The sequence below is a fragment of the Vidua chalybeata genome, chromosome 18 (genome assembly GCF_026979565.1).
Source record: "Vidua chalybeata isolate OUT-0048 chromosome 18, bVidCha1 merged haplotype, whole genome shotgun sequence".
Lineage (NCBI taxonomy): Eukaryota > Metazoa > Chordata > Aves > Passeriformes > Viduidae > Vidua > Vidua chalybeata.
The window spans coordinates 514,861-532,890 of NC_071547.1; the positions used below are offsets into that span (position 1 = coordinate 514,861).

Consider the following 18,030-nt stretch of genomic DNA (forward strand, 5'->3'; position numbering starts at 1 on the left):
TCCCCGCTCTCCGTGCCCGTTCCGCCGTGCCCGCTCCTCGCTCTCCGTGCCCGCTCCCCGCTCTCCGGGCCCATTCCCCGCTGTCCGTGCCCGTTCCGCCGTGCCCGCTCCCCGCTCTCCGGGCCCATTCCCCGCTGTCCGTGCCCGTTCCGCCGTGCCCGCTCCCCGCTCTCCGTGCCCGCTCCCCGCTCTCCGTGCCCGTTCCGCCGTGCCCGCTTCCCGCTCTCCGTGCCCGCTTCCCGCTCTCCGTGCCCGCTCCGCCGTGCCCGCTCCCCGCCCGCCGCGCCCTCACGTCACGGCGCCGGGCGGGGCCGCGGGCCCGGGCCGAGCGTGCGCGGTCGGCGGGCGGGCGGCGGTCGGCGGGCGGGCCCCGCGGAAGCAGCGCGGAGGGCGGCGGGCAGCGGCGCCGCGGGGATGAAGGACCGGCTGGCCGACCTGGCGGAGGTGCGGCGCGGGCGCGGGGCGCTGAGCGAGCGGGCGGGGCGGGATCGCGGCAGGGCCGCTGCCGAGCGGGCCGCGCTGCCGAGCGCCGGGAGGGCCCCGCTGCCGAGCGCCGGGAGGGCCCCGCTGCCGAGCGGGCCCCGCTGCCGAGCGCCGGGTGGGCCCCGCTGCCGAGCGGGCCCCGCTGCCGAGCGCCGCGCTCCCCGGGATCGCCGGGGCTGGGCAGCGCAGTGCCGCCCTCCGCGGTGTCTCCAGCGCGCCGTGCTCCGCTGCTCCCCGGCCGCTGCAAGCGGCTCGGGCGGCGCCGAACTGCGCTGAATTCCCCCGGTGATGCCGTGCCGGGCCGCCCGGGCTGTGGCGGGTGGGTTTGTCCGGCCGGCAGCTCTCGGGCCGTGGTGCGGCAGGAAAGCGCTCTGCGAGCCTTGTTTTCCGCGTGTTTACAAAATGGTAGCTGCCTCTGTTTATACGCGCTTTTCCTTTCCCTTACTTGTGCTTTGGAAACAGTATCCTAAAAAAAGAAGGGAGAGTGGGGACAGGCACCATCAGTCTGTCTGCAACAGGATATGGCTTGGGTAAAATAAAAGGATATTTGAGGGTTTTTGTTCTGGGTTTGTTTTTGGTTTTTTCCTGAAAAGAAATAGAAATGGAGAACACACAGGAGTTCCTGTGATAGTTCCAGGTCTCCACGTATGTGTAGAAGTTGGGCTGTGTTGAGCTGCATTCAGGTCTGGGGCTCTTTCATCTTCTGGATCATAAAAATACATTTTGGAAGCTCCATCTCTAGTGATGGAATTACTAGTGTCTTTGTCTTCCTCTCTGAAAGGATTGAATAGGCATTGGAAAGGTTTTAGGATTATTAAATTACAGTTTCTCTACCAGGAATGATGTTTTGGAGTCATGCCAAAAAACCAGTGTCGTTTCTTTCAGGCATAGTTATTTCCTTTCCCTGTTTCTAAACATGTCCAGGTTGTGGGAACACGTGCCAGATTTCAGTACTGGTGCACGCTTCCCAGATAGAGAAGCAACCAGTGGTGACCCAAATTGGCTTTATAGTTCTATACCCGCAGACTTCATCCCGTTCTGTGTTTCTGTAAATGGAAGAAACCAATTCCACACCCTGCCACACCCCCCATTGACAGGGTTAAAAGTGTTTAATGCAGCTGAAAGGAGGAATTATTGAGCCAGCTTTAGTATTTGACATCTGAAAACATTACTGCAGTGGGCTGCTCTTTAAATATGTATCGGCCAGTATTGCTGAAGTGCTTCGTATGTTCATCAGTATGGTTTTTACTGCCTGTAGAATTAATAAATAGCTTAGAGACTTAAAAATTTTCTTCTAATGAAGAAAATATTTAAACATGAAATGCAGGTAAAAGTTACTGAAGATCTAGTCTATGTTTCATCACAGAAGTGTGTGTAGTTGAGCTGAAGTTTTGTAAAGTTGCATATCCAAGGGAGATGAATATTCCCATTTCCACAGGCAGCTCATTGAAGTAGCAGCTTCCATCTTACATCTTAATCAGAAATACCAAAAATATAATGATTTTGTGAAAGGGTTTTCCTTTCATAGAATAAATGCTTTGAACAGAGATGCTTGACACATGGATGAGAGGCTCTGAAAAGGAATAGTGAATCCGAAGAAATAATGTGTTAACACTTGTTTGCCTATTTTCCAAAGTGTTTAGGTTTATTCGTGTAGTTTCATTGTATTGCATTTGGCTAAGTCATTGAGAGTAGAGCATAGACACTGTGGTTTTCAAACAGGCCTAGGCCTGCAAAGTCTTCAGAAATAGCTACAGCTTGCCTCTTTCCCTTACCATTCGGGTTTCACTGTTTCCTTTGGTCACAGCTCACCCCTCAGTTCCCTCCAGCCCCCCAGAACGTCGGTGGTACTCAAGGAGGAGGAAAGATCCCAGCCTGCCCTGGCCTGTGTTGGCTGAGCACACCATTGCCTTCAGCAGGAATGCTCATTTCCCGTCTCCTCATTGTGTCTTCCTGCATTTCACTGGGCAGCAAGCAAAATGTTTTGTCGTTAGTTTTTCCTAGATCATTGTAAAGAGGAGGGAGAAATGCTGCCTATCATTATTTGTGGTTCATTAACAGAACTGCCAGATACTTTTGTTAATACTCTGTGTTTAGACTGTTAAACAGTTGCTGGAGAAAGAAGTGGTTGATGACATGCACATTATATAGCCTTCAGATAATTCTGCTTCCTCTTGTTTTCTTAGCTCGAAGAAGTTGTGTAAAGTGTGTACTTTTTGAGAAGACAGCAACCATAGTTGTATTTGTTCAACTTTAGGGGGTTATTTTAACATCATTTCTAAATTAATCTAAGCAGGCCCAAATGAACTTCTTTAAGCTGTTTGAATTGTCTTTTAATACAATTAATGGGACAATTGAGCAAATCCCAGACTGGTTTGAGTTATTTTGAGCACTAATAAGTGTATGATTAAAAAGTTCTCTGATCCAATACACTGTTTTCAAGCAGTGGTTTATAGAAGGTGTTTAGAGAAGAAGAAGGTGAGTAGTCCATAGCTGTGATTGCAGGATGTGCTCCCAGCCTTCAGTGGTTTGCTGTTCACAGATACTGAAGAGGCTCTAAAAGAGATGTACAACCCATGTTCAGCTGACTTCAGGTATTACAAACAGATGGCCTTTTAAAGGTCTGGTAATAAAACTTATTCATACTTTCTTTTTGTTGTTCTGTCATTTCAGAAGAAGGTTAGAGGTAAACCTCTGTTCAAGCAGAGTGCTGGTTGGGATCTCAGCTTTGGGGTGCACTGTCTGCATGGCTCCAAAATTTCCCCCTTGTGACATGCTGAAGTGGATGCAGACCTGTCTGCTGGAATCCATTTCTCATGCTTGATAGCTGAATCACTTAAAATACTTGATTTTTATATTTCTTTACTCATGAGTGTTAACGAAGATCTGTTACCTGTAATGTTTGAGTAGTACATAGCAATCTACAAGTTCATATTTGACTGCAGCTTTTTTTAAGCAAGGACCTGTAACTCAAACAGAACTTTCTTGGCCAGCCACTCAGTGCCCCCAGAGCTGTTTAGGAGCGGGTGAAAAGCCTCAGTCACAGAGGTTAGAATTGTTAGAGCTGGGTGGTAGAACAGGGAAGCAAACACAAAGTGGGGCTCTGCAGCAGGAGGAAAACAGGGCTGTTGTTTTGGCCTGAGCTGGGCTGTGACGTGAGGCTTTGCTGAGGATGAGTGGAGTGCCCTCCGTGCCCTGGCAGTGTGGGGTGGTTTGCTGGGGCTTGCACAGCACTGCAGCACAGCAGCACTGCAGCACAACAGCACTGCAGCACTGCAACACTGCAGCACAGCAGCACAGCAGCACAGCAGCCCAGCAGCGCAGCACCCCAGCAGCACTGCAGCACAGCAGCACTGCAACACAGCAGCACTGCAGCACTGCAGCCCAACAGCACTGCAGCACAGCAGCACTGCAGCACAGCAGCACTGCACAGCACTGCAGCCCAGCAGCACTGCAGCACTGCAGCACTGCAGCACAGCAGCACTGCACAGCACTGCAGCACTGCAGCACTGCAGCACTGCTGCTGAAGGCAGCAGCGTTAATGATTCACCTGCCCCAGCTCTCCCTGGCCCTCTGCAAGCCCTCCTTGGCTGCTGGGATGCAGGAGGGTTTCTGGACACACGGATGCGTGGGGGGGGCTGTAACTCTCTGTAAGGTACTCCTGGGGGCTGATTCCCCGGGAGGATGCTCAGCTGTGATCCTTGGAGCCTCCACAGGAGTGCACGTGGTCTGTGCTGAGAAACAGCTAACCTTGAATGGAATTTCAAGGGCAAGTAATAGTCACGTTTTTCAGTCAAAAGCTGTTTCCACTTGTAAAGGTCAGTAATCACGAAGAGATCTCCAGCCTGAGTTATTTCTGCAATTCTGTAAGGTAGTGGAAGTGACAGAAGCTTCATAAACATCAGGATAGCTTCTGCTTGGAGCTGAGAAATGACATTGTGAGAATTTCTGTAGTTTAACCCTGCTGGCAGCGAGAGCAGCACACGCCTGCCCTGGTGGGATGGGGCAGAATTCCAGAAGAGAGGAAACTCATGGATTGAGAATAAAGGCAGTTTAACTGCTAAAGTAAAAGCTGCACGCAAGCAAAGCAGGAAAGGGAATTCCTTCCTACTTCCAGTGGGCAGGCAGGGGTCTGCAGGAAAGCAGAGCTGTCACACATAACAGTGGCCTGGGAGGACAAAATGCCCGAACACTAAAGGTGCCCCCCTTCCTTCCTGCTTCAGCTTCATGCACTGGGCATAATGCCATGTGGTCTGCAATGTCCCTTGGGTCACCTGGGGACTGCTGCTCCCATCTGTGCCCCCAGCCCCCTTGGAGGGGAGCAGAAAAGCAGAAAAATATGCCTCTGTAGGTCTATAACTGAAACATCCCTGTGTCATCAGCTCTGCTCTGCACAAATCCCAAACACAGCCCATGCCAGCTGCTGGGGAGAGAGTTAACCCTGTCCCAGCCACAGCAGCACAAACCCCTGATGGGGCTGGATGTATTTTATAGTCTCTCAATGTTTATGGAGCTGTGTGTCCCAGACTTTGAGTCCCAAGGTCAAGGTATGAGCTGCAAACAGACTTTATTAGATTGCTCTTGGCATTGACGTGAAACTTTTATCAGCTTTTTGTGATACTGCTTGTGCTGGGGAGGTGAAGTCCAGGGAGAGCAGTGTGTTTCTGCTAAACTCTGATAATCAAAGTGAGTTCTTGGTCAGTTGTGTGCTTGTCAAAAGAGGCACAAAAGCACATCAGTTGAAGAGAGTTAGCAAATGAGCTGTATTTTAGGTAAGAGATGATTTAAGAATACAGAGAACAGAGTTGGCAAACTCCTCAGGTGTCTCAAGTGCTGATGACTGAGGTAGGCTGTCCATAAATCCTCGAACAAATTGATCTGTCAGTGGTATCATTGCAACCAAGCAGGACAGTGGAATACACATGGCACAGGCTGTGGGCTGGGGAGTCATGGTCAGCTGCCTCCCAGCTGAGCATCTCCAGACAGATTTCTGAGTCACACTTCTGTCTTCCATTCATTTAGGATTCACTCAGGTGTTACACCTCTCACTAAGACCTGATCAAACTAAAAGCAGACATTCTGAATCCCTTAGTAGATAGTGTTTTCATTATTTTTAGTTCAAATAGCTAAATATAGGATGCAGTTATTAACAAGCAGAAAAATTACCCTTTACTCAGTAAATATAAACAGAAGGTGTTCTTTTGCATAGATAATGAAATTAAATGTCTTTAAAATGTAGCTCTTCTTAAACATTACTTACAGCTTGTGGCTTAGTAGCAGTGCAGTCTTGGGAATAGTAAAGTTGTGGGTGACTTCCTTGGGGCACAGAGTTCCTCCCTTACTTGTGTTAAGCAAGGCTGTTAATTGATGGCAATCTGTAAGGGCAGATAATTTGAGTTCTAGTGTTATCTCCCCAAAATGAGTGACTTATCAAGTCCTCAGTGGCAGCCAGCACTGGGTGGTTGGTGCAGGAGGGCAGTGGCATCTCCGTTCCTGTATTTCTCCTGGGGCATCTCTGTTTCCCCTGAGCACAAAACCCAGATGGTTTCTGCCCCAGGGCTTTATGCATTCATTCCCTGAGTTTGCAGGAGAGGAACTGGCACCAAGTCTGAACCTTCTCCCTGAAGGTGTGGGCACTCCTAGATTCTCTTAATGGACAGTAACTTCTTTATAAGATAATAGCAGCGTTTGACACTGGATTAAATTGCAGAATTGTCATGCAAACAATGTAGCTCACGTAATTTAAGAAAACCAGAACTAAACTTCTTGGCTAATAGGGTCAGAGGTTAGGAGCAACAGTGGGTGTTGGAAGATCAGATCAGATGGCCTTGTAAGAAAAGAAGGGTGTCTTGGAATGAAAATCCCTTAATGACAATTATCTCGTAGTTGTTTTTTTTCTCACAGCTAACCCGTTGACTGTATATTAAGGGTAATATTTTGTTCTACTGCACTTCAAACAGTCTGTGCTCCACGTGGGAGGGAATGAAAGAAGACAGGCTTGAGCTCTTTCCCTTCTGTGGTGCTGTTAATCGTGCCTTTTCCCGTGAGCAAACCTGAGGCTGGGGAGGTGTGCCTGGGCAATGTGCAATGTGCTGGGCGAGTGCCCCGGGGCTGTGCAGAGCCCTGCCTCTACCAGCCCTGTAAAAATCTCTTTCTGGTTCAGTGCAGGCTGGCTGGGGCTGCCCTGCTGCGGGGTGGCAGCAGCTGGGCACGGGTTTGTGCTGGCTGCCAGGGCTGCTGGCCCTGTGACACCACGGGCTCCCTGCTCTGGGAGCCACTTGGCTGCTGTGGCCTCTCTGCTTGTTTGTTTTCACACTGCAGCCCTCGGAAGGGAAACCTTCCCTGGCTTTCGGGCTGTAGCTGGAAATGGGCGTGCTGTGCAGCGTGGCAGGAGTTTGAGGTTCCTCACAGCAGCGCCCTGGGGTCGGGGTCTCAGATCTGTGTCTGTTGTCTTTTACAGTACAAAGGAAACGAAGATGGGGAGACAGTTATCATCGAAAAAGACCACTTCATGGATGACTTTTTCCAACAGGTGAAGTTACAGTTTTCACCATGGATTTTCACCACTGTTCCTCTCTGTGCTTTTTCATTTCAGTAATGAGGTTTAACATTTCACCTACACATCCTCCCCAGTATGGTTAGTAATTGTATGCCAAAACAAATGTTGGTAATGCTTTATTCCTTTATTTCAGGGTGTTTTCTGTGTTTATTGCAGAGAAATGGTTCTAATTCCCTGTCAACAAGAAATTTGCTAATAAAATTTTAAAATAGTTGTCTATTAGGACTAGTAGCACTTACGTTTTTGGCCATTCAGAATATATTTGCTATTACCAATACCGTGTTTTAGTTTAAAAAATAATTACAGACTGTTTAAATGTTGACATTTCTGCTGGGATTTCTTTCTGTGCTACTTACAGATTAAATACTTTGGGTTTTATTAGCAGGATTTTTTGTTTTTAAAAAAATACTGGCCCTAAATTATTCTGATGTCTTCTTTGCCATATTTCTCTTCCTCTAGGTTGAGGAAATTAGAAATAACATAGCAAAAATAGCACAAAATGTGGAAGAAGTGAAGAAGCAGCACAGCATTATCCTGTCAGCACCAAATCCTGAAGGAAGTGAGTAATAATTTTTAAGATTTTTAATTTTTAGATATTCTGAAATACTGTTTGTTTTAGCTGTCCATAGGAATAGAATGTCAGGTGTTCAGAATGCAAAAAGTAACACTAAGTAAACATTTTCATTTTTTATACTGAATTAATATTTTAATTTGGGTTTTTTTGACCTTTTTTAAATCTCATTTGAAAAAATGTGTGTTCAGAATATTTCTTGCATCATCCAAACCTTTCCTAGACCAAAGCTCAGTTTAATATGGGTTTTTTCTTCAGAAGCAGAGAGGTTACTTACGTTTTTTCTAATTTGTGAGAGTGTTTGAAGTTGTCAGCCAAAGCCTGTACTGCCAGGTCTTCTCTTTATCCCTCAGTGGGGCCAGGGTGCTGTGTGGCACCAGAGCCAGCTGCAGTACTTCCACGTGCAGCCCTATTTTTAGAGGCTTCACCCGAAGCTGGAAGTGCAGTTGTGCTTTCCCAGCACAGAACTGGGAAGTTCAGGGACCTTGCCCAGAGCCCTGGTCCCAGCCCTTGCTGGCTCCCAGCGTGTCTGTGCCCTTGGCAGGGCTCAGGGAAAAGGGAACAGAAGATGCTGAGGTGTTTTTTGTCTCAGGGTTGCAATGCTGGCTTACCATTTGTCTTGTGACTTCATCTCGGTGGTGGAAGCTGAACTTGGGCTGTTATTTTATCCTGCCCCCTGTTTTCCCTGGTGTGTGTTGGTGTTCCTACAGCTGGTCTGCAGGCTGCTTTTTCAGTGAATCTCAGGTTTAACCAGGGCTCATCTGAGTGTTTCAGCGGCAGCACCTGAGAGCAGTGTGTGTTCCTGGGGATGTGCAGAGCTCTCCATGGAGCCCTGGGGATGCCCCGGGGGTGCCTGGCACAGACATGTCAGTGAGAGTTAAAGCAGTGCACACCTGGTGCACGGCACGTGCAGAAGAGGGGAGATGAATCTCTGGTTTCACCTGCACTTACAACTCAGGGGCATTTAACTTTTGACTAGCAAATTAACATTACCCTGAAAGTGTTAACAAAAGTGTTTGTCACCTGGTTTAGTTGAAGATTTGGTAATAATAACATTTCCCAGGTGTAAGCCTGTCATAAGAAGCAAGCATCTGATGGTTGCTGTTACAAAAATGGTATTTAAAGTACTTAGGAGGATAACAAACTTCAACTCTACATAGTTGTACTGAATGAAATTCTGAGATTACAACGTAGATTCATAGACTCTTGCTGATTTATTATAATCAATCATTAATGGTTCAAAAAATATTTTTTTGAAGGAACAAAGGAAGAACTTGAAGAACTAAATGAGGAAATCAAGAAGATTGCTAATAAAATCCGGGCCAGGTTAAAGGGTAAGTTGTGAGGACAAGTAAAACTCCTTGCTTTCAGAAATAACCTAGAAAATGACAATGCAAATTAATTTATCCATATAGAAATGTCTTCTGCAATTGAAGTGCTTTTTGGGGAGATGATATTTTGGAAGAAGATTAACTGCAAAGTTACCCTTCTAAAATTTTTCCAGTGTAATAGAAAGTAGTGTGACTCTGTTAAGAGTATGATTGAAGTACTTACTGTGTTTAAAGATCTCTACCAATGATCAAAACTATTTAAAAATTTTACTTAGATATGCCACCCCTCTCCCCTGAAATGTTACACATGTCTCTGGGGAACATGTACCTTTAAAAAAGTAATAATAATATTTACAAAGTAATTGAGCTGTCAAATAACTGACTCTGTACTCTTGTCTTGTTCTCAGCTATTGAGCAGAGCTTTGATCAGGGTGAAAATGCTAATCGGACATCAGTGGACCTCAGGATCAGAAAAACACAGGTAGGATCCCTTCAGCTGAAAGAAAACCAGTGGGTTCTGGTGGGGAATGAGTTTAACTGTTCTGAGCTCATCCCAGAGCCCCTGTGGTGCTGTGTTGGGCTGCAAGTGCCACTGTGAGCGGTTGTGCAGAGCTGCTGCTGTGTGACAGAAATGCTAACACCCTTCTCTGTCCCTCTCTGCCCCTGCCTGCCCCTCCCTGGTGCCCCTTGTCCCTGTGTCTGTCCCACTCTGATCCCCCTGTCTGTCCCTGCTGCCCCTCCCTGGTGCCCCTTGTCCCTGTGTCTGTCCCACTCTGATCCCCCTGTCTGTCCCTGCTGCCCCTCCCCGGTGCCCCTTGTCCCTGTGTCTGTCCCTGCTGTCCCTCTCTGTCCCTGTCTGTCCCTCGCTGATGCCCCTGTCCCCCTGTCTGTCCCTCGCTGGTACCCCTGTCCCCCTGTCTGTCCCTCCCTGTGCCCCTGTCCCCTGTCTGTCCCTGCTGCCCCTCCCCGTGCCCCTGTCCCTCTCTCTGTCCCTCGCTGATGCCCCTGTCCCCCTGTCTGTCCCTGCTGCCCCTCCCTGTGCCCCTGTCCCTCGCTGATGCCCCTGTCCCCCTGTCTGTCCTTGTCTGTCCCTCTCTGCCCCTCCCTGGTGGCCCTGTCCCCCTGTCTGTCCCTCCCTGTGCCCCTGTCCCCCTGTCTGTCCCTCCCTGTGCCCCTGTCCCCCTGTCTGTCCCTGTCTGTCCCTGCTGCCCCTCCCCGTGCCCCTGTCCCTCTCTCTGCCCCTCCCCATGCCCCTGTCCCCCTGTCTGTCCCTCGCTGGTACCCCTGTCCCCCTGTCTGTCCCTGCTGCCCCTCCCCGTGCCCCTGTCCCTCTCTCTGTCCCTCGCTGATGCCCCTGTCCCCCTGTCTGTCCTTGTCTGTCCCTCTCTGCCCCTCCCTGGTGGCCCTGTCCCCCTGTCTGTCCCTCCCTGTGCCCCTGTCCCCCTGTCTGTCCCTCCCTGTGCCCCTGTCTGTCCCTGTCTGCCCCTCGCCCAGCACTCGGTGCTGGCACACAAGTTTGTGGAGGTGATGACCGAGTACAACGAGACGCAGACGCTGTTCCGGGAGCGCAGCAAGGGCCGCATCCAGAGGCAGCTGGAGATCAGTGAGTGACCCCAGTGTGCTCCTGAAGCACACCAGTTATTTGTTTAGTGCCTCCCTTGTTCCTTTTTCATTAATGTACAAAGCATCAGAGGTCTTGGACAGCATCTCAGAGGGTGTGAGAGAAAAGAAACAATTTTACTGCATGGCACAAACTCCTTGATATTACTCTTTTTAGAACAGCTGTAAAGAAAAGAGAGAAAGCTCAATAATTTCCTTTAGATTGAAAATTATTAAAGAAATTATCTTTCTCCTTTGTTTCATTTACTTCCAATGTTACAGCTTTAAATGAAGCATCAAGAAAAGCTGCATTCTTAAACAGCAAGTGTTATTAAAAGCCATTCCAAAATTAACATGCCTAACAGGATAACAGCTCTTTTTATGTGGTCCCATTTTTGTCTACAAGGACACTTCATCTGCCATAAAATCAGTGCTGCTGTTATATGTGCTTTAATCATTTGTTGACTGATTCACATATGACTTACCTCCAATTCATTATTAGGAGCATTTAGAAGGGTTCCTGACTTTACTTTGAAGTACAGTATCTACCTTAGAAGGTGTCTAAAAAGCACCTAAAATTAGTCCTTTTTTTTAATGTGCTCTATAGAAGTGAATATTGCTGAAACAGGGAATGCAAACAGGGAAACTGGCAAATTACAAGAATATTTTGCTTTTCATATGCTTTTCAAATTTGTCATTAGCCTCTCATGCTGATTGTTGTTTCTATCCTAGCTGGAAAGACCACCACTGATGAGGAGCTGGAAGAAATGTTAGAGAGTGGTAACCCTTCCATTTTCACTTCTGATGTATGTATTTCTGGGCCAGTTACGTCTCCTCCCTTCTGCTGCCCCTGTCCTTTCCGGGGGTGCTGGCACTCACGTGTCCCTGTCCCTTTCCACTGTCCCCAAGATCATTTCAGACTCCCAGATAACCAGGCAGGCCCTGAACGAGATCGAGTCCCGCCACAAGGACATCATGAAGCTGGAGTCCAGCATTCGGGAGCTGCACGAGATGTTCATGGACATGGCAATGTTTGTGGAGACTCAGGTAAGTGGCCTGCTCAAACGCTCATGGCGTGGGGCTTTTCCTCTCTCTTCCCCTTGGCAGCGGGCAGAAGCAGTTGATTATATTCAGATAGTGCAGATTTAGTGATTCTGGGCTGTGGTTAGAATCTATGGAAATGAATCACAGGAGGTTCCTTGTTTGTTGTGGACAATTTGACCATCTCAATGTCCCTATGCTTTCAATAACTGACCACAGACTTGCCTTCCAGTCAGCATATTTAATATTTTCTTCAAGATGATTAATTGCAATATGCTGGAACATCTGTGGACATGTTTAAGTAAGAAAAACTACCTCGTGGAACATTGTTTATTCCCTGGGGATTTTGGATTCTCAGCCTCAGTGGAATAACAGGTGTGTCAGCAAGGCTGTGTGCACCTTGCACTTCATGCAGAAGTGCAATTCTGTGTTCACCAACATGGATGTAAAGGGCTTGACAAGTCCTTCAAGTCATCTCTTATATTCATAAGCTTTGTCTTGACATGTACATAAATCTGTTCTATTTTTAGTCTTTAAATACCATTTATCCAACAAAAGTATTTTTAACCTTGATCTTAAAATGGTTTGACTTCTGCAGGAAAGTGAGAAGTATAGTGTTAGAAGAGAAACTTGCCTGAAAAGCAAGTTAGAGCAACTTGCCTGTTTTTTGTAATTGGGTTTTGTTCTAGAAGTCCTTTGTTGCTTTGATATTAAATATACAGCCAGGAGAAATTGGTAGCAGGTTTCTTTTGAATTACACACGAACAGAAGTTACTTGTGCATCATTCTGTAATGCTTTGCTGTTTTCTGCTGCTGATTATTTCTTCTGATGGACAGAGACACAGGTAACAGACTTACTGTCATTTTTCACCAACCCTCCATTTCATTGCCAAATGCCATTCCTCATAATCAATTTGAATTTGTCATGCATTGACATGCTGATCCCTGAGCTCTGAGGAGCTGACACGAGTGTAGTCCCCAGACAGCTGCAGAACCTTGTGTGGAGGTGGGGAATGTCCTGTCCCCCTTCAGACTCACCAGGGGTTGCTGATCCCAGTGTGTCGCTCAGCTGTGGCAGCTAAAACGTCCCTCCACACAAGGGATGTTTGCAGGTGCTCAGTTCTTGCTCCTGCACAAGGAGAAGCTCGTGCCCTGCTCATGGACATTCCTTGTTTGGTCACAACTGGGAGCCCTTGCTTCTCATTCCCTTTTTCCTTCACGTGCCAAAGCAGAAAAGATGTCATCCCCAGTGTGTGCATCACTGACTTGTGAATGTTCTTGCTGTTCTAGAGCCTTTCTTTTAGATCCATTAAACAAAGATCCATGCATTCCAGTAACGTGGTTTTCCTTCCAAATTTCGTTTCAAGGGTGAAATGATCAACAACATAGAAAAGAACGTGATGAATGCGACAGATTACGTGGAACATGCAAAGGAAGAGACAAAAAAGGCAGTTAAATATCAAAGCAAAGCACGCAGGGTATGTTGTCTTTCTGTAATTGTGCTAGGCAGTATTTTAGTTTAGCACAGCAGCATTTCCAATGTGAATTACTTTGCTGTAGTTAATACTGAAAATTTGTAATACCAGTAGAGGCCAGACCCTTCTTGGACTGTGAGAACAGATCAGCAGTTCTTGCACAGCTAAGGGTGTGTTCACAGTTTTCCACTCAGAGCTGCCATTACAGAGTGTAAAAACCCCAAAAGAAGAATTAATGTATTATTCCAGTGGATAAATTCCCATCTTTTTCTTATCAGCTTTCACAATAACTTAAGTTATTCAGATTCTAAATAACCTTAAAAGTTTTTGGCTGTTGATCACAAATGAACTTACCTGATTTTAAAGCTATAAAATCTCTTAGCTAGCAGAAAAAATAAAAGTGCTTTTGCTGAATAAGCTTATTTTTTTTTTTAAATCTGCTTTGATTTTTAGTTTTACAGATAAATTAGGGGGATCTTCCCTCTGGAAGGGGTGTGGCATTGTGCCATGACACTGAATTTGTGGAGGACTTGAGTTCAAAGGAATGTTCTGGCACTTTCCAGGGCACTTGTTTTGTTTCAGTATCTTTCTTCCCATCAGACACCAGATAATATATTCTGATATCAGACTACTAAGTAGTTTATTTTTACATTCTCATTTCCCCTTTTGATGTGCTGTGCAATTGGGTGAGGCTTGCTATGGTGAGCTGGATTTGAGGGAATAATTCATTTTCTATAGCTAGAGATCTACACAGAGATAACACCCCTGATCCTTTACAAAAGATCTTTTCAGAAGTGTTCAGGGAGCCCACTTAATGTGCATATTAATGATGCTTGTATCATCTCTGATAACTGTAGAGGCATTAATCCCACGAGTTTACCTGTTTAAAAATGTTGATTCTTACATTTGCAAGATTATACAGATACATTTATCTCAATTTAAGAATACGGGAGGCTTTAATAAAAGTGCTTGTGGATCTAAAGCCTACTTGAAAATTTGAGCATAAATGCAAGTGTTGATGTGCTTAATATTTACAATATCTTGTTTTTTTGACAGAAAATGGTGATAATTATCATTGTGTCAGTGGTGTTGATTGCCATAGTAGCTCTAATAATTGGTTTGTCTGTGGGTATTCGGTGATGCTTGGATAACCTCAGCATGCATGGCTTCCTGCCACTGTGGCAGTAAGTAACTAATCAACTAATTTGGCTCTTGTTTTCTCTGTCTTCTTCTGTCCCTTCATATCTGTCCAGTGCCCTGGTGGCCCTGCTCTCGTTTTCCCTGCAGGACCTGTGGCAGGTCCTGGCTGTGATGATGTGGGTATGCACAGTGACCCTGCTGGGGACCTGCCCAGGGCACCCAGGGCAGGAGGTGGCAGCCAGCAGCCCAGGGCTGGCTCCCAGCTCTTGCAACTGTTGTTTCTGTGCTGAAAGCTCCCATCAGCAAACAATATGGAACACTAAGTGCACCTGGGACTTTATCCAGTGGGGGTTTGAGTAGGGTTTTTTAAAAAGTAGATGTCTGCGGCCATGAAGTTGGCTATTATGGCTTGGAGAACATCTTCAAATTTCTTACTTTGAAACTGTTTATTCATGCTAGACTAAACGAAAGTGGGAGGTAACAGTGTGTTTAGGACATGAGATTGCTCTCAGTGCTCATGGGTTTGCTGTAGTAAAGGGCCATGTCTTGTCCAGGTAGTGCTTACCAGGTGAGGTAGGCAGGTCACTGCTCTGGGTCCAGCAGAAATGCAGCTGCCAGCATGCAGGGTCTCTAAGCTGCATGCAGGGTCTCTAAGCTGCATGCAGGGTCTCTAAGCTGCATGCAGAGTCTCTGAGCTGCATGCAGGGTCTCTGAGCTGCATGCAGGGTCTCTGAGCTGCATGCAGGGTCTCTGAGCTGCATGCAGGGTCTCTAAGCTGCACACAGAGCACCACCAGAGCAGATGCCAGCTGAGACAGCCCCTCAGAAATTCACATTTCTGTACTAACCCTCTTAACGTCGAGTTTGTGTTCTGGGGTTGGAGATTCTTCTCAGCTCTGGTTTGTGGGCAGGGGGCAGAATTCTGTGTCATTCCCTGCAGTCAGAACTACCTGACCCAGAGTCACACCTTGCTGCATTTGCCCAGAAGCATCTCTCCTTTTTTAACCCTTGCAGCTCCTCTGAGCTATTGCCTGCACAGTGTTTTTATGACCTTCTGGTGAATTCCACTCAGGGTGCAGCTGTAATGGTTTGAGCAGGCTGCAAATATTTATCCAAGGAGGGTGGCAGTGAGCAGTTACTCAGAGTTGACCTGCATCTGTTTCTAATGATGTTTACAGAAGTTGGGCATGAGTAATAACCAATATTCTGTAAAGGAAAATAGAGAAATGCTGCACAGATGGCTCTGCCTTGTGACTCTGGTTACATGTGTGTTAGAAACAGGAAATCATAGCAGTGATTACTCCTTAGAAAGAAAATCCCAGCACTCAGCCTGGCTGTCAGTCTTGCTGTAGCTCTGAATATATTGAAACAATTCTGTCTCTGACAAAGTATTTCAATCTTAACTTTTTTCTCTTTTCCCTGCAGAAATTGATGTTCATAATAATATGTGTAACTGTATTGCTTCTGATACTTGGAATTATCCTAGCAACAACTCTGTCCTAGCAAGCACATTCCAAGAGTTACCACCCTTCAGGAACTCCAGAACATCTTCAGTAAAACCAAACCTTTTCCACAGATGATGCCTTACACTGTCCCACCATGATGACCTGACACTAATGGTTAAAAATGAAAGCAAAATCACTCTCAATGTTTACTCACAAATGAAGATCAGAATGTATTAGGGTGTGTATGGATTTTACATCATAAACTAGACACTTGTGAGACTGAAACTTGGTTTTGAACTAAGGTAACTTAGGGTTTTTTCACATCTCAGTGTTACAGCTGAAGTAGGGAGTTCAGAGACTATTGAGTTTTGGGTATTTGGCTTTTTTTCCCTATTGCTAACCTATCTCTAATCATGACTTTAAGTACCTTGCCAGTGCTGCCTTTGTTAGCACTCTTGTGAATATTTTTATGAGATGTAGCCTTGTGTTCAAGTGTATTAATTATTTAGTCACCTTAACCTATTTAAACTTTATGCTTTTTCTCCAACAAGTGCTAAAATATTTCATCCTGAAAAGACTACTCCTTTAACTGCCTAGTGCATTACACTTGAGAAGAAAAATGAAAAAAAAGCTTTTTTACATTTGCCAGTTTTTTTATTTTTTCTGTCAAGGTTAACTGCTTTAAATACTTCCTTCATGGTTAATAAAAAGTTAGTTGCAACATTTCTTTTAAAAGCACACAGCTCTGAAATGCTGAATTTGCACCTGAGCAGGTAATTTTACAGGTAGTTGTTGTGCAAAGAAACTCATGGATCAGTTTGGCCTTAGTGCTTATATGAATATGACAAAAATGACTTTATAAAGCCAAATCAAGTTTCCTTGTTCTGGAGTTTGCTAATGTTGATGTATGAATATAGCACATGGGGATGAACTCCCCCAGGAGATCTGAAACTTAATACAAACTAAGACACTGATTTGTTATGAAATCTGTGTGGCTGTAACATGGATGAAGTGTTTTGGTGTACATATGCCTGTTGTAGTGCCAGCTTGCACCACTTGAAAGCTTCAGAGAATTCAAATGTACCCAGATAACTGCATTTAATGTTACAGGTTATTTTTGTATTTTTGTGTGTAAAATATTTGTAACTTGGGTTTGTGACTCCTCGTTGTTTAAACATATCCATGTAGATATGTAGATATATTTACACTCTAAGAGAAGTAGAGGAGAGGATAATTTGTGCCTTTTTAAACATAGTCTGTGCTCATCGATGTTTTCAGATATTCAGCTCTCACGCTGACTGCAGTAACTCAGTCCTACAAGTTTAGAATCCTTAAACTTAGGTGTTGTTGGAAGTGTCTGAGATCCAAGTTACTCAGTAAGTGAGAATTCAGACTTCATAAAGTTCAGCAAAGTTTACAATTTCTGTTGTATGTATGAATATTCCTGCTTTGCTGTCCAGGTATACTGTGAATATGCTGGAGCTATTCAGATGTCAAACATGTTTAAAAAAGAAAGCAAATATTGTTATTATTATTATTGATCTCTTTACAAGTCAGCCATAAAGAAGTCGCTTGAAAAATTCGGCTTCAATGATGAACAAATTTCTTTTACCTCTGAGTCCAGAATGCTCACTGATGATTGTGAGGAAGTTTACATGCAAAGCAAGGAAGGATTGGTTGCCTTAATGCTCATTCTAGGTAAATATATTTTATTCTGTAGTTTTCTAGATTTTTATCAGTAAATATTATTTATACAGATATGCGAATTAGATGGGGAAAGAAATCACTCCTGCTGTTTACCAGCTGGTTATGTAAACTGACCCTCCAAGTCCTGTCATGTTGAATTTTTTCCTCTGTAATGCAGTAATCTGCCCAGCAAGACCAGAAATTTGAATAGGCTACTCCACAGTTTTTACTTCTTGTTGAACAGCTGCCTCAATGAGTTTGTTTTAAAGCAAAACAGACCTTTTCACATGGACCTCTTTGTTTGGAGGTTGGAGGGGAGTAAATCTCTAACCTATGCACTAATAAACTCATCCAGCGAGTCTGCTGTGTCTGCTTTGTGTCCCTGTGGCCCCTGGGAACGTTCCAGGAGGCGTCTGAATGAGGCTGATGGGTTTTGCACTGACTTACATCAAACACAGGGTAAGGTGACATCTTTTCTGCAACTTCTTACCAAAAAAGGCGTAGAGATAATTATGAAGACAACAATGGAATATATTCATTTAAGCTGTGCCCAAGGGGGGATTTTTAGAGAACTGTCGAGGTAAGAAACCCCAAGGTTGCATTGAATGAGTGTTCTCTTCATACAGAAATCATTTGTGACAGCTCCTGGAACAGCCTGACAGCAGTGAGGGTTTGAGATTCAGTACCAAAGCACTTAGGAA

The 18,030-nt window shown here is 45.5% G+C and overlaps 1 protein-coding gene across 2 annotated transcripts; it reads left to right on the forward strand.

The window, feature by feature from the left end:
- The first annotated feature begins 366 nt into the window (after positions 1-366).
- Positions 367-17,688, forward strand: STX2 (syntaxin 2). Of its 2 annotated transcripts, XM_053959583.1 has the most exons (11): positions 367-444; positions 6,944-7,015; positions 7,502-7,601; positions 8,873-8,947; positions 9,352-9,425; positions 10,439-10,547; positions 11,276-11,349; positions 11,453-11,590; positions 12,952-13,062; positions 14,116-14,243; positions 15,624-15,707. In XM_053959583.1, exons 1-10 carry the CDS (start codon positions 415-417, stop codon positions 14,197-14,199), a joined length of 867 nt encoding a protein of 288 aa, XP_053815558.1. In that variant the 5' UTR covers positions 367-414; the 3' UTR covers positions 14,200-14,243; positions 15,624-15,707. The 2 variants fall into 2 exon arrangements, with proteins under 2 accessions (XP_053815558.1, XP_053815559.1); XM_053959584.1 differs by lacking the exon at positions 14,116-14,243 and having other exon boundaries at positions 15,624-17,688.
- The last annotated feature ends 342 nt before the right edge of the window (positions 17,689-18,030 follow it).

Excerpts from the sequence above, each read along its gene's own strand:
- STX2 (XM_053959583.1), top strand. The coding sequence starts at position 415 with ATGAAGGACCGGCTGGCCGACCTGGCGGAG. Across the intron at positions 7,016-7,501 it reads TGGATGACTTTTTCCAACAG|GTTGAGGAAATTAGAAATAA; the intron begins GTGAAGTTACAG and ends CTCTTCCTCTAG. Across the intron at positions 13,063-14,115 it reads ATCAAAGCAAAGCACGCAGG|AAAATGGTGATAATTATCAT; the intron begins GTATGTTGTCTT and ends TTTTTTTGACAG.